This window comes from Trifolium pratense, linkage group LG2, assembly GCF_020283565.1.
Source record: "Trifolium pratense cultivar HEN17-A07 linkage group LG2, ARS_RC_1.1, whole genome shotgun sequence".
In the NCBI taxonomy this organism is placed as follows: domain Eukaryota; kingdom Viridiplantae; phylum Streptophyta; class Magnoliopsida; order Fabales; family Fabaceae; genus Trifolium; species Trifolium pratense.
Window position 1 is genome coordinate 62,837,308 of NC_060060.1, and position 16,209 is coordinate 62,853,516.

Sequence of the window (16,209 nt, forward strand, 5' to 3'; positions counted from 1 at the left end):
TCTTCATTTTATTCATCATTTATTAATTTTGTGTTTATTACTGAGTAATAATAATAATAATAATAATAATAATAATATTTCCATGAGTATTATTTGTTTACGCTTATTGTTACTAATATAACTACTATTCATTGGTAGCAAAAAAAACTAATACATCCACAAACTATAAAATCACATTTCTCCAAAACAATGGCCAAAATGGGAGAATGTGCTCAACATAAAATTCAAACTAAAAGATATAACGGAGAACAATAAATCGAGCACCAATGAAAACCAACATCAAATTGAAATCAACTTCTTCATCAAAACAATCATCTTTATTGCTGCTTGCATTCTGTTGGTTTCTCAGCCTGCTGAACCTCACCAACCTGCAAATATAAAAATAGAAAATTCAAATCATGAAGCAATGTCAAGCAACGCGGATAATAAATATAGAAAAGAATCATGCGAGCAACAAGCTGTTTCTAACACACACTCTTATATTTGTTAATGTTAAGTTAGGATTATTAGTCTTTATGTGTATTTATTTTCTTTGTTTCTTTGTCTCCAATCCTATAATATAAATAGGAATTTTTACTTGTACTTGAAACACACAATGAATATACAATATTTTCTCATGTTTTCCTGAGTTTCTACATGGTATCCAGAGCTTAGGTTCCATTTTTTTTTTTTCCCCTCCTGCGTGTTGTTTCCCGGTGTTTGCACTGTTTTCTCCTTTGTTAGTTTACCACCATTGCTTTAATTTTATTTTCTCTGTGGCACATATATATATATATATATATATATATATATATATATATATATATATATATATATATATATATATTTTGCAACTAGTGATTTTTCATTGAGTCATCGTAACACTGTTGCTCACAATTCCAATTTTATATCATATTTTGTGATATCATCAATCACAAATTGGCTAATTTAATTTAAGTTGCATAGTACCATTTACCAGAGAAATCGTTATTGCTTGTGTTCACCATCAGATACTCAACTGACATTTTTAAACTCTTACGGTATTCTTATTATTACATGGAGAAATCCAGTATTGTATCAACTATGAAATTTTGCAGTCACTGCCGCAAATTTGGGCATCCTTTCTCCAATTGTCCTACTATAGAATGTCATAATTGCAAGAAAATGGGTCATATTGCTTCAAACTGTTGTCGATATTGCAAGACACCTGGACATTTGATTCAAAATTGTCCCACTCGCCCTCCACGATTTTATCAGAATAAGAATCACTATCCCGCCGACTCTTCCCGGCCTGCATTTGCAAGTGCTGCTGCCAATGATTCTCTAGAACCCTCTCAGACTGCCTTCCCCGTCACAAATCTTGGGTCTCTTCTTAGACAACTTATACTTTCTGGTAATACTCCTGCAGCTCTTTCCACGACACCAGGTAATTCTAAATGGTATTTTGATTCTGCCTGCTGTAACCATATGACATCTGCATCTCATCTATTTTCCTCCATATCTAAAAATGACATTACCCGTTCTATCCACACCGCTGATGGATCCCTTATGCATGTAAGTCATACCGGTTCTATATCTTTGTCTAATTTAAGCCTACCTGACACATATCTTATTCCAAAATTGAATTATAATCTTATCTCCATTGGTCAACTATGTGATATGGGCTATGAAATTACTTTCACTTCATCTGGATGTCGTGTGCAGGATCCACGGACTGGACAACTCATTGGAACTGGAAGTAAGATCGGAAGGCTATATGAGCTCACTGAACTGCATGTTCCTCACGAATCCAATATTTGTGCCGCTTCCACAGATTCTTCCATTCAACTTTGGCATCGTCGTCTTGCCCATAGTTCTATTGGAAAATTACGTCCTCTAGTGTCTCAAGGTTATTTAGGAACTGTCACCAATGAGTCTTTTGATTGTACTGCTTGTCAAACCGCCAAACAACCAGCCTTGTCTTTTAATAAAAGTACTTCTGTTTTAGCTTCACCATTTGATCTTGTGCACTCTGATATTTGGGGTCCTGCTCCCACACCTACTATGGGAGGTTCTCGGTATTTTGTTATTTTTATCGATGATTATTCTCGTTTTACATGGATATATATGATGAAAAATAGGCATGAGCTTCCTCAAATTTACATCAACTTTGCCAAAATGATTCAAACACAATTTTCTAAAGTCATTAAAGTTTTTCGACGAGATAATGCCATGGAATATCGTGATTCTAAACTCTTGTCTTTTCTTCATGAGCAGGGTACCTTGTCTGAGTTTTCATGTCCTTATACATCTCAACAAAATGGTCGTGCTGAGAGAAAGCATCGTCATATTCTTGACTCGGTTCGTGCCATGCTTATCTCAGCCTCTTGTCCAGAGCGCGCTTGGGGTGAAGCCGCTCTTACTGCTGTCCATATAATCAATTGTCTCCCTTCCTCTGTCCTTGGCAATGTCTCTCCTTTTTAGCGTCTTTATCTCACTACACCAGATTATAACTCACTCAAGGTGTTTGGTTGTGCATGTTTTGTCCTCCTTCAGCCACATGAATACACTAAACTTGAACCTCGTGCCCGTTTATGCTGTTTTCTTGGTTATGGAACTGAACACAAAGGTTATCGATGTTGGGATCCAATATCCCAACGCATTCGTATCTCTCGTCATGTTGTCTTTTGGGAACATATAATGTTCTCTTCCTTGTCAAAGTTTAAGTCCATCCCTTCTACTTCAATTCCTCTCTTTACTAACCCTGATGTCGATTATTTTCCTAGTGACACAATTGCAGGTTCTGAGACGCATGTAGGTTCATCTAGTGAGCTTCCGACGCCTACTGATATTCCATCCACTTCCAGTGATGATGTTTCGTCTGTTGATCTTGCACCGCCCACTCTTGAACTTCCTCCACGGGTAAGAAATCCACCTCCCTACCTTCGTGATAATTACCATTGTTATTCCACTATGCTTCAACATCATGAACCACAGTCCTATAAGGAAGCATCTGCAGATCCTCATTAGCAGCAAGCTATGCAGGAAGAATTACAGGCATTGGAGAAAACTCACACGTGGGACCTTGTTGATCCTCCTTCTGATAAGACTCTTGTAGGATGTAAGTGGGTTTATAAAATAAAGACTCTCTCTGATGGATCTATCGAGCGTTATAAAGCTCGTCTTGTGGCAAAAGGGTTCACTCAAGAGTATGGTATTGATTATGAAGAAACATTTGCCCCTGTTGCACGCATCACATCAGTCCGAACTCTTCTTGCCATTGCTGCTACTCGCAAATGGAGGCTCACTCAAATGGATGTCAAAAATGCTTTTCTCAACGGCGAGTTAGAAGAAGAGGTTTACATGCGTCCTCCTCCAGGTTATACTTGTCAGGAAAACAAAGTGTGTCGTCTTCGTAAGGCTCTCTATGGTCTCAAACAAGCACCTAGAGCTTGGTTCTCTAAATTTCACAAAACTATCACCAAGTTGAATTTCTCCTCGAGTGCTCATGACTCTGCTCTTTTTACTCGAAAAACTGACAATGGTACTGTTGTCTTGCTTCTTTATGTCGATGACATGATTATCACCGGTGATGACTCTGTTGGAATTGAAGAGCTCAAGCAATTCTTATGTCAACATTTTGAGATGAAGGATCTTGGACCATTAAGTTACTTTTTGGGGCTTGAAGTATTATCTTCTAGTGATGGCTTGTTTCTCTCACAAGCTAAGTATGTTTCCGATCTTATCTCTCGAGCAGGTCTCACTGATTGTAAAATTGAACATACTCCTCTTGAACCCAATGTTCGATTTACTCCTCAAGATGGTACTTTACTTAATGATGCTACTCTTTATCGGCAACTTGTAGGTAGTCTGATATACCTCACAGTTACTCGGCCGGATATTTCATATGTTGTTCATCTTGTGAGCCAATTTATGTCTTCTCCACGTACCACACATTATGCTGCTGTCCTCCGGATCATTCGATATATCAAAGGTACCTTATTTTATGGTCTTCATTACTCAGCTACATCCCCATTAATTCTTAGAGCCTATTCTGATGCTGATTGGGCCGGTGATCCTAGTGATCGTCGTTCCACCACTGGTTTTTGTATTTTTCTTGGAGATTCTCTTATATCTTGGCGTAGCAAGAAACAAACCTTGACAGCACGCTCTAGCACTGAAGCTGAATATCGTGCTCTTGCTCCACTTCTGAGATATTATGGCTTCGTTAGCTTCTTGATGATTTAGAGACATTTCAACCTTCATCGACAGATCTTTATTGTGATAATCGAAGTGCCATTCAAATTGCTCACAATGATGTTTTCCATGAGCGAACAAAACATATTGAAGTTGATTGTCACTTCATCCGCCAACATCTTCTCCGTGGTGAACTTCATCTTATATCTATTGGCACTCTAGATCAACCTGCTGATTTGTTCACAAAACCTCATTCTCCAAGTCGCTTCCGCACTTTATTGTCCAAACTCAAGTTGTTTACAGCTCCACCTACTTGAGTTTGAGGGGGGGTGTTACGATATGTTATGATCCTCTCATTATAATAATTTATATTGTAATTAAGTTAGGATTATTAGTCTTTATGTGTATTTATTTTCTTTGTTTCTTTGTCTCCAATCCTATAATATAAATAGGAGTTTTTACTTGTACTTGAAACACACAATGAATATACAATATTTTCTCATGTTTTCCTGAGTTTCTACAGTTAAAATTCATTCAGGTCTCACCAAATTTAAGTGAAAATGAAACTTGTGTGTGCGACCCATAATTTCAACTAATAGAAGAGTTTTTTCTTTTCTTTTTTATCATAAAGACAATGGTAACTAAATGTGTCAAGCAAACAAATTCAGCGAAAGATAAAATATCTTACCTTAAATGCTGATGAGTGTAGCAACATTCCGGAAGAAATTAATAAAAAAGGACAAGCGAAAAAAAGTGTTAATTCGAGTTCAAACTTCAAAATTATAACAAACAAAAAAGAATTAAAATTAACATTTCAACAATTTGAATCACTAGATTATACCTTATGCTCTTCATCATCATCGTCGTCTTCACTATCTTCATCATACAAGTCATCGTCTTCATCATCATCCTCGTCAAACTCTCCAACAGCAGCCTCCCCAGTTTTTTTTTTTTTTTTTTTTTGATAAGCAGCCTCCCCAGTAAACCATGATACAGCATGAGGGATGATCTTGTCTCTTATCTCAGACCTAAATAAATATGAAAATTCATCTAAGTATAGAATCAAGATTAGAAAATGCAAAAATAAAAATAAAAATCAAATTAACTGTTAAGTGTAACACCCGAACCCATTATTTAAGTAATTTTACCTTTATTAAATCTTTTTCAAAATACGCAACGGAAAATTACAATTTAATTTATAGAATATTAGTTCTAGGTATTACACTCCTCTTTACAAATTAATACTAACATGATTACTTAATAAAAACTCGTTTTATACAATATAAATTCCCTTATAAAAGATACATTTTTCCAATCTAAATACATGAGTCATGAATGACTCTATATACTATATACAACCCCATTTCCCGTGTCACAATCAGAGCGGAGCTTCACCAAAGACTCGAACAACGAAACACACATATCCTGTAAAATCTGGACCCCCAACGGTCCAACACATAACACATAAAAGAGAGTTAGAAGTCATACTCAAATAATATCCAAGTGTAAGTAAATAAACTTAACACTTCATCATATTCTAACTCATTAGCATGCTTCATTTTCATTTAATTATGAATACCACATAATTGAAATAAAACTTCATTTATAATCATCAAACAATTAATGTCTAACACATAAAGACGATTCATCAACAAGTACAACTAATGTCACTTATCCATCATCATATAGACAAATACATCAAACAATTCCAATTATGTGTCACATACCAATTATCATATAATGTACACATAACCTAATGCAAATCTAATGCTTCAACTTCATGCTATGTCATCCTAGACATTTCTAATGCATGTGGTACCATCTTCTTTATTAGAGTATCTCACCTCTAATATCCTTCTTTATCGGATAAATATAATCTGATATCCTTCTTTATTGGAATATCCAATATCACATATATTCATGAATGCATGTATGTATTTCATGAATTCACTCACAATCAATAGCATTAAGCTCTTCATTTATAATGTGGAACACTATCCAACATTTCTTCTTTATTAAGATAACACTATACCTTAATATACGTCTTTATCGAATAACATAATTCGATATACTTCTTTATTAAGTTAATTAACACCTTAATATACTTCTTTGACATTTTAACAAACATCATCAACACAATCAACAACAATTATATTACACAAATATAATCAACAATTCATCACAATACAATTAATCATGGTTATAGACATCTAATTGTATGTTAGAATACCCTAATTACATGTTACAAACCTTTAATTGCACTTAGAAACATCAGCAAAATAAGTTCTAGTCTGTCATGGTGGCTGAGCGAAAGAAAGCCAGAGAAAGCTAGCAGGAACCCGGGGCTTCCTGGCTTCAGCCAGTGAAAGCCAGAGAAAGCTAGGCCTCGCTGCAAGGCTGGCCCAGCCAGTATGCAAGCCACATGAGCTCTGTTTTCGGGTTTGAGCATAAATCCACCCAAAAATCCCATTTTTGATGTTCCAAATCCCAAATAAGTTTGTTTTCACGCACGCATATAACATGTATATAAACATAAATGGACAGTTTATTTCACAAATCTACAACAAGACACATAAAAAAGTAGTGATTCTACACTTTTACTCTAAACACTCAAGAACACAATGTTCTTGAGTTTAATCCTCTATAAATCCCGTTTTTATCCAATAAATTCGTTCATACATCATGATAAAAGCATGTTAAACATGTTAAGAACCTTAGGAACGATTTCCATCAAGAAAATCCGTTCTAAGCTAAAACAAAAATGGGGTGGAGGAAGTTCGGGTGAGGAGAAATCGACATTCTCCCCTTCCTCGAGTCACCCACGAATATGAAATCTACTCTCTTACCTTAGATCCGACGAAAGTTCGACGATTGCTCCTCAAATCTCTCCTCCAAACTCTTTCCCTAGCTCTCCTCTTCTTTTCCTTCTCTCTACTTCACAAGAACAAGAGAAATAATGATATTTCTCTCTCTAATGGGCTTCATATAGCGCCCCTCTCACCTTAAGTCCAAGGCCCATTGGGCCTCAAGCCCAATAGCTTGGCCCAACTCGCGTTAACTCTCACTAACTCGCGCGTTAACTAAAACTCTCGATAAATAACTTAAAGTTACTATCTTACTTAAAAACCACGTCACCAAATAATTAAACACTTAAATAGTGAATAATAAATTTGGGTCGTTACATTAAGCTTACCCAATTTCATAGTCATACTCCATTTCATTTTGAAGTTCCTCGGCCTGTTTAAAAAAATTGTAAACAAAATTAGTATTTTGCATTTATATTTAGCAATGATTTTTTATAGATTGCCTTTCGTACCACTTCTTTATCAATGGTCATGTGATTTTTGGGGATCTCTGGTGGATCAAAAAAGTTAAAGAAACTTTCACAGGTTTCAGTTTTGTTATTTGGCTTAGAATTATTAGATCCCATCTTTGTCTTCTTCTTGATAATCTTCTTCTCAGTGAGACATTTTTCATTGTGCCAATCAATTTCAGTCCTGTAAAAAAAATGCAACGAGCAAATGTTATTCGTGATCATAAACTATATTGAAAATAGATTACATATATAGCATCGGGTTAAAAAGACTAACTTACCCAACAGCATTCTCTAGTATAGGGTCGTCTTCGTCGACCACCTGGTATGTTTTCGTTAACACCGAGTTTGAAAAAAATGGATTTTCATCGAAGAAAAATTCGAGTTTAAATCCTTTGGGTGCATCTATCCTAGTATACTTGATATCTTTGAGAAATTTTAGAGCTTGCTCGTCACGTTTGGTAATCTAATTCATAAAGCAGTGAAAAGATCGTTACCAAAGTTATTTATAGATATAAAAACTCGAGCATTAAAGAGTAAATAAAGATAACTATTGAATACATTTTTCAACCTACCTCTTCAGCCAGGATATCGTTGTTTTTCATAGCAACGAGCCAAAATGAAGGAATTCCTTTCCCTACATAAGTCACAAGATAACTGTTTTAGTCGAGAATTGAAACAATAAAAAGTGTAGGTGTCGAATTCTAGTTAATATACCTTCAGCCTTAGCCGTATCAGCTGTCGTGACCATTGCTACCACTTCTGCATCGGCTGGAGTTTCATTTGCTGCCCCTTCCACTTCAGTAATACTATTCACAATTTCATAGCGCTGCATTCATTTATAAACAAATTTAGTGATAAAGATATTACATTGAATGTTCCCATACAACGGGAGTAATTGAACAATCAATAAAAAGAATCCTCGAGATACCTTGGTGTATAGTGGTCGATACAAAACATGGTATTTGGCTTCAAGAGCCACTTTCTCCTCGAAAAACTTTTCCTTCAATTCATCATGTTCATCCTATGCAATCATTAAACAAGATCAGATGCCAATAATAAATGGAAAAACAAATTAATAACGAAGATTCAGAGCAATTAACAGATCTATTATTATAAGGGTTAAAATGATTTAATACGATGTGACGATTGACCTCTTACGCCTGCCATGACGAGAACTATAACAGCAAATTATCCTAAAATGATTTCAATAACTCTTACCGTGTGACAATATCGATTGATAAAAATATAGCATACGATAAATGGTACAGATCTAGCGATAAATTATTCAATTAAACATAACATAACATAACACAGGCAAAATCTAAACTGAAAAAAAAAAAAACTTCGAAGCATGATAATCATAATAACTATAAGATTTAGGGAAATATACCTAGGCATGGCAATGGGTACCCGCGGGTACGGTTTTTACCTTCCCCGTTCCCCATACCCGAATCATTGATAAATACCCGTTCCCCGCCCATTACCCGACGGGGATGAAAAATTGAACCCAATCCCCGTCCCAAATGGGTTCGGGTATACCCAAATGGGTTCGGGTATCCCCGAACCTTGCCCTGCCCTGCTGAACCTTACCCGAACCCAAAATTTTCCTAAACGCTGACATACATACAATACAAAAAAATTCAAATAAGTACAAACCAAAATTTCAATGCATTAAATATACAAATGAAATGATATTCCAAAATATCAAACCAAAATTATCAAAACCATAAAATAGTACCGGTACAAACCAATATTCCAAAATATAGTAATTTTATATAAACGGGCGGGTTCGTGGACGGGTTCGGGGTGGGTACCAATATCTCCATTACCCGCCCCATCCCCATGTTTTGAAATCGGGGAAAACCCAAACCCGAACCCAAACCCAGTCAAATCGGTTTTTCCCCGTCAAACTCGGGGTGGGTTCGGGCGGGTACCCGCGGGTACGGGTTCTGTTGCCATGCCTAAATATACCTGAATCTCTTGGAGAACCTCGACACGCTTCTTGACAGCGGGGGAAAGACCATCGAGGAAATCAATTGGTAGCTCAGTCAATTTTTCTCCAGCAAAGGCCTCTTGCTTACTCTATACACAAATCCAAAGATCAGCTTTCACGGAAAAATCCAGTCTCCAAAAATCCATTGGTGGACAATCAGGCAGCCATAGCCATCTCCAAAAATCCAGTCTTTCACGGAAACACAAAGCATTTTAGCATCAAATTATTTTTTCTAAGAGATGTATAGAAGGATGGAGCTGTGTGTTTGAAGTATTGCAAGACCGAAGATCAGCTTTCAGATATCTTTACAAAAGCTCTTCCAACAAGCAGGTTTGAGTTACTAAGGGAGAAACTCGGAATATCCAACCGCTGATACAAGGAGGAGTGTTGAACGTGTGTATCAGCAGTTGTTACTGCTAGCTGCATTTGTTGACCAAGTCTTTAGGAGAGTTTGTTTACTTTTCTAGCTACTTATTAGCAAATAAAGTAGTGGCTGAAGTTTAGGAGTTTTTTACTCAGTATTTGTTATTTATTTCAGTTACAACTTTGTATTAAATAGTAGATTTCCATTCAATAAAAAATAGTTTTCCTCTTCCTATATTTTGTGAGTTACGGTTATTTACCAACAAATTGGTATCTAGAGCTTTCTTCTTAAAGGGGCCTTGTGAGTGAAGTGAGTAAAACCCACCATAAAAGCCTAAACACAGTTCTTCAATTCATCAAGTAGATGGATTCTGAAACATCCTTTAAAGCCTTACCATTACCTGTGTTTGATGGTGCAAACTATCATATATGGGCAGCAAGAATGGAGGCATATTTAGAGGCAAATGACCTCTGGGAAGCTGTTGAGGAGGACTACGAAGTTCTTCAATTGCCAAACAATCCAACAATGGCTCAGATAAGAAGTCACAAAGAAATGAAAACAAGAAAGTCAAAGGCAAGAGCGTCTTTGTTTGCTGCTGTCACGGAAGAAATCTTCACCAGAATCATGACCATCAAATCCGCATTTGAAATCTGGAATTTCCTCAAGAATGAATATGAAGGAGATGAACGGATTAGGGGAATGCAAGCGCTGAATTTGATTAGAAAATTTGAGATGCAGAAAATGAAGGAGTCTGAGACAATTAAAGAGTATGCAAATAAACTTATTGGCATTGCTAATAAAGTAAGATTGCTTGGTTCTGAATTTTCTGATTCCAAAATAGTTCAGAAAATACTTGTGACTGTCCCTGAGAGATTTGAAGCAACTATCACTTCCTTAGAAAATACTAAGGACCTGACAAAACTTACCTTGGCAGAACTTGTAAATGCTATGCAGGCCCAAGAACAAAGAAGAATGATAAGGGCTGAAGGTTCAGTGGAAGGAGCATTACAAGCTAAATTGAAAATCGGCAGAGGAGGAAAGAGCATGGGAAATAAATATAAGAGTCTCAACAATCAAGCAGCTGCAAACACTAGTTACAATAATGGTGAAAGAAATAGAGAATTTCCTCCTTGCAAGCATTGCGGTAAATCAGGTCATCCTCCTTTGAGATGTTGGAGAAGACCTGATGTGAGGTGTGCAAAGTGCAACAAGCTAGGGCATCACGAGAGAATTTGCAAAAGCCGTTTTCAACAAAATAACGAGGCTCAAGCTGCAGATCAACAAGAGGAAGAACAGGATGAGCAACTGTTTGTTGCAACATGTTTTACAAGCAGTAGCTCAAGTGAATGTTGGCTAGTGGATAGTGGTTGTACCAGTCACATGACCCACGATCAAGAAATATTTAGAGAGCTGGACAGATCATAAATATCAAAAGTCAGAATCGGTAATGGTAAACTTATTGCTGTTGAAGGAAAAGGAACCGTAGCCATTGAAAGTTGCACAGGTACAAAGCTAATTTCTGATGTTTTGTATGTACCTGAGATTGATCAAAACTTGCTAAGTGTGGGTCAATTACTTGAGAAAGGATTTAAAGTCATCTTTGAAAATAAGAGATGCTTGATCAAAGATGCCAATGATAAGGTAATTTTTAACATTAAAATGAGAAGCAAAAGTTTATCATTTGATCCAATGAAGGAGGAGCAAACAGCCTATCCAGCTACAGTTAATACTACGGAGATTTGGCATAAAAGATTAGGTCATTTTCATCATGCAGTGGTATTGAATATGCAACAAAAGGAGCTAGTTCAAGGCTTGCCTCACTTAGATGCTGAGTTACCAAGCTGCAAGGTATGTCAGTATGGTAAGCAAGCAGGATTACCCTTCAAACAAGCAACCTGGAGAGCAACAAAGAAGCTGCAACTGATTCACACAGATTTGGCTGGACCTCAAAGGACTACTTCACTTAAAGAGAGCAAATATTACATTGTCTTTGTTGATGATTACATCAGAATGTGTTGGATTTATTTTCTTAAGTCCAAGTCAGATGTTGCAGGAGTGTTTTGGAGATTTAAGCAGTGGATGAAAAGCAAAGCAGCTGCGAGATTCAAGTTTTGAGGTTCGATAATGGCACAAAATACACCTCAAAACAATTCACTATGTTCTGTGAGGAGGCAAGCATTGAGCATCAACTTACAGCTCCTTATACCCCTCAACAAAATGGAGTTAGTGAGAGAAAGAATAGGACGATAACGGAAATGGTCAGATGCATGCTTCATGAGAAAGGGTTGCCTAAGGAATATTGGGCAGAGGCTGCAAACACGACTGTATTTTTGCTTAATAGACTTCCCACCAAAGCAGTAGATGGGAAGACTCCTTTTGAAGCATGGTATGGTTATAAGCCCTTATTGAAAGGTGATCAAACCAATTTTTTGGTGATCTCTTTGTATGTTGATGATCTTCTGGTTACTGGCAGCAGTGCTGAATTTATTCAACAGTTCAAGGATGACATGAAGCAAGTCTTTGAGATGTCAGACTTGGGAGAAATGTCTTATTTCCTTGGTATGGAAGTTGAGCAGAAAAATGGTGATATCTTCATCTGTCAAAGAAAGTATGCAAAGGAGATGTTGAAGAAATTCAACATGGAGAACTGTAAAAGCATGAGCACTCCTATGTGTCCAAAGGAGAAGCTATGCAAGGATGATGAAGTAGAACAAGTGGATGAAACACTCTACAGGAGTTTAATTGGTTGTCTAATGTATCTCACAACTACAAGACCAGATGTTATGTATGCTGTAAGTGTACTTTCAAGATTTATGAATTGTGCTAAAGAATCTCATTTCAAAGCAGCAAAAAGAGTGTTGAGGTATGTCAAGGGGACCATAAATTATGGTATCAAGTTCTGTCGATCACAAAATTTCAAATTGCAAGGTTACTCTGATAGTGATTGGGCAGGATCTTTAGATGACATGAAAAGCACTTCAGGCTACTGTTTTAGCTCTGGATCAGGGATATTCTCTTGGTGTTCAAAAAAACAAGAAATTGTTGCGCAATCAACAGCTGAAGCAGAATTTATTGCAGCCACAGCAGCTGTTAATCAAGCTTTGTGGCTAAGAAAAATACTATATGATATGCACTTGGAGCAAAGGGAAACTACTGAGGTAATGGTGGACAACCAGCAGCCATAGCCATCTCCAAAAATCTAGTCTTTCACGGAAAAACAAAGCATTTTAGCATCAAATTATTTTTTCTAAGAGATGTACAGAAGGATGGAGCTATGTGTTTGAAGTATTGCAAGACCGAAGATCAGCTTTCAGATATCTTTACAAAAGCTCTTCCAACAAGCAGGTTTGAGTTACTAAGGGAGAAACTTGGAATATCCAACCGCTGATACAAGGAGGAGTGTTGAACGTGTGTATCAGCAGTTGTTACTGCTAGCTGCATTTGTTGACCAAGTCTTTAGGAGAGTTTGTTTATTTTCCAGCTACTTATTAGCAAATAAAGTAGTGGCTGAAGTTTAGGAGTTTTTTACTCAGTATTTGTTATTTATTTCAGTTACAACTTTGTATTAAATAGTAGATTTCCATTCAATAAAAAATAGTTTTCCTCTTCCTATATTTTGTGAGTTACGGTTATTTACCAACAGAATTCCTTTCCCTACATAAGTCACAAGATAACTGTTTTAGTCGAGAATTGAAACAATAAAAAGTTTAGGTGTCGAATTCTAGTTAATATACCTTCAGCCTTAGCCGTATCAGCTGTCGTGACCATTGCTACCACTTCTGCATCGGCTAGAGTTTCATTTGCTGCCCCTTCCACTTCAGTAATACCATTCACAATTTCATAGCGCTGCATTCATTTATAAACAAATTTAGTGATAAAGAAATTACATTGAATGTTCCCATACAACGGGAGTAATTGAACAATCAATAAAAAGAATCCTCGAGATACCTTGGTGTATAGTGGTCGATACAAAACTTGGTATTTGGCTTCAAGAGCCGCTTTCTCCTTGAAAAACTTTTCCTTCAATTCATCATGTTCATCCTATGCAATCATTAAACAAGATCAGATGCCAATAATAAATGGAAAAACAAATTAATAACGAAGATTCAGAGCAATTAACAGATCTATTATTATAAGGGTTAAAATGATTTAATACGATGTGACGATTGACCTCTTACGCCTGCCATGACGAGAACTATAACAGCAAATTATCCTAAAATGATTTCAATAACTCTTACCGTGTGACAATATCGATTGATAAAAATATAGCATACGATAAATGGTACAGATCTAGCGATAAATTATTCAATTAAACATAACATAACACAGGCAAAATCTAAACTGAAAAAAAAAACTTCGAAGCATGATAATCATAATAACTATAAGATTTAGGGAAATATACCTGAATCTCTTGGAGAACCTCGACACGCTTCTTGACAGCGGGGGAAAGACCATCGAGGAAATCAATTGGTAGCTCAGCCAATTTTTCTCCAGCAAAGGCCTCTTGCTTACTCTATACACAAATCCAACCGGAAAAAAAATAAACAACTTGATAAGTAATAACTCAAACCAATCATCAAAACAAAAACCCTAAAAAAAGAATACTAAAATAAGGGTTTATAATTGAAGTAGAAGGAACAAAACAATTTGAGTAATTGAGCAACTAAATCACATCAGAAACATAAAAAACCCTAAACATAAATATTGCAATTAAAAATCAAGGTTCAATTAAAGAATAGTAGATTACAATAAATGATAATCAAATTCAGGTTTCAATTAAAACAAATTAGATCGCAGTAGTATGCATGAAATTAAAAAAGAAAAAAAAAAGAAGAAAAAAAAAGAGGTAATTAGTTGAAGTAAAATGAGCAAAACAAGTTATACAAAAAAAAAAAAAAAAGCTAAACAAGTTGAGTAATTGAGCAACTAAAACCAATCATCAACCATAAAAATAGGCAACCAAATTCAAATCGGAAAGAAATTTACTTGATAAGTTATAAATCAAACCAATCATCAAAACAAAATCCCAAAACATAAAAATAAAATTTGATGATCAAATTAAGGTTTGATTAAAACATTTTAGATAACATTAAACCATTAAACTTTACAAAAAATCACGGTCTATAATTGAAGCACAATGAGAAAATAAAAAATACGTAATTGATCAAATCAAAACAAAAACTTCAAAATTATAAATTGATAATGAAATTAAGAGTTTGATTAAAACATTTAAGATAACATTAAACCATGAAAATTTTCAAAAAAAAATTAAATGTATACATAATTGAAGCAAAACAAAAAAAAATTGAGTAAACAAAAGAAGAGATATTCAAACCTTCATAGTCTCAACAAACTCAGCACTTCTTGTACCACCATTAAGAGCTGCAAAAGAAATAAATAAATACATCAAAATTCAATAAATAAAAAATTTCCCAACAAAAAAACATTAGAGAAAAAACAAATTTGATGAAACATAGAGACATTAAGACAAGAACATTGATATACCAGAAGAAAGTGCAGCAAAGTTGAAAGCAACGTTGTTGTTATTGTTGTTGTTATTGTTGGCCATTGTAGAGGAAATGGAACAAAAACAAGTAGCATAGAAAGTGAAAATGGGGAGAGAAATTTTTTTTGAAGCAAGCAGCTATGTGAATAATTTCTTCGTGTCTCCCTCTATTTAAACACAAAAAAAAAGTGTTTTTTCCCTCTTTTTCCTATTTTAATATATTCATTAAATTATTATTTTTATTATGGTTTTCTTATTTTTTATTTGAAAAAATATCTTTTAGTCAAATTATTAATTTTTTTACTTCTTATGTAAGTTTTTTTGAAAGATATATAATATATATTTGGTATGAGGTTGGTGAGCACTTATTTTTATATTTTTATTTATTACTTTTCTATTTTATAATAAAGTTTTTTTTTAAAAGTTGAGATATTAAGAATAAAAAAATTGATGGAATTTTTTTTATGACAACTTTTTTTACTGAATCAAGAGTATATAGACATCAAGGAAAAACTAGACATCCCAACAATATTAACACCCCTAATCGTTCTCATATCATGCCTATATCTCATAAATATTACTCCATCCGGTCTTTTTTAATAAGAAACAGACAATTATTTAAATTTGTTGAATAACTAATGAAGGTTCGAGAAACACAAGAAAGGGGGGTTTGATTTGGGATTCTTAAAGATTTAAAAATCTTTTCGCAATACCCTCTGCAATGATGATTGCCATGATTTTAGTGTTGTCGTTGCAAAGCTTTCCATATTTGACTTCCTTGTCTGATGCTTCATAGAAGGAAATACTCCATTTGGTATTGATGGCAAAGATCTTCTTCCAACGTCTCTTTTGATCATTGACTTTTAGTTGAAAAT

General features: G+C 35.2%; 1 protein-coding gene across 1 annotated transcript; it reads right to left on the bottom strand.

The window, feature by feature from the left end:
- Positions 1-153: 153 nt before the first annotated feature.
- Positions 154-15,397, bottom strand: LOC123905189 (nucleosome assembly protein 1;2-like). Its single transcript, XM_045954815.1, has 13 exons — positions 15,334-15,397; positions 15,164-15,210; positions 14,231-14,341; positions 13,777-13,869; positions 13,606-13,674; positions 8,479-8,492; positions 8,044-8,113; positions 7,750-7,934; positions 7,472-7,652; positions 7,349-7,392; positions 4,997-5,183; positions 4,844-4,851; positions 154-368 (listed from the first exon to the last, which is right to left on the bottom strand). Exons 1-13 carry the CDS (start codon positions 15,395-15,397, stop codon positions 230-232), a joined length of 1,212 nt encoding a protein of 403 aa, XP_045810771.1. The 3' UTR covers positions 154-229.
- Between the last annotated feature and the right edge of the window lie 812 nt (positions 15,398-16,209).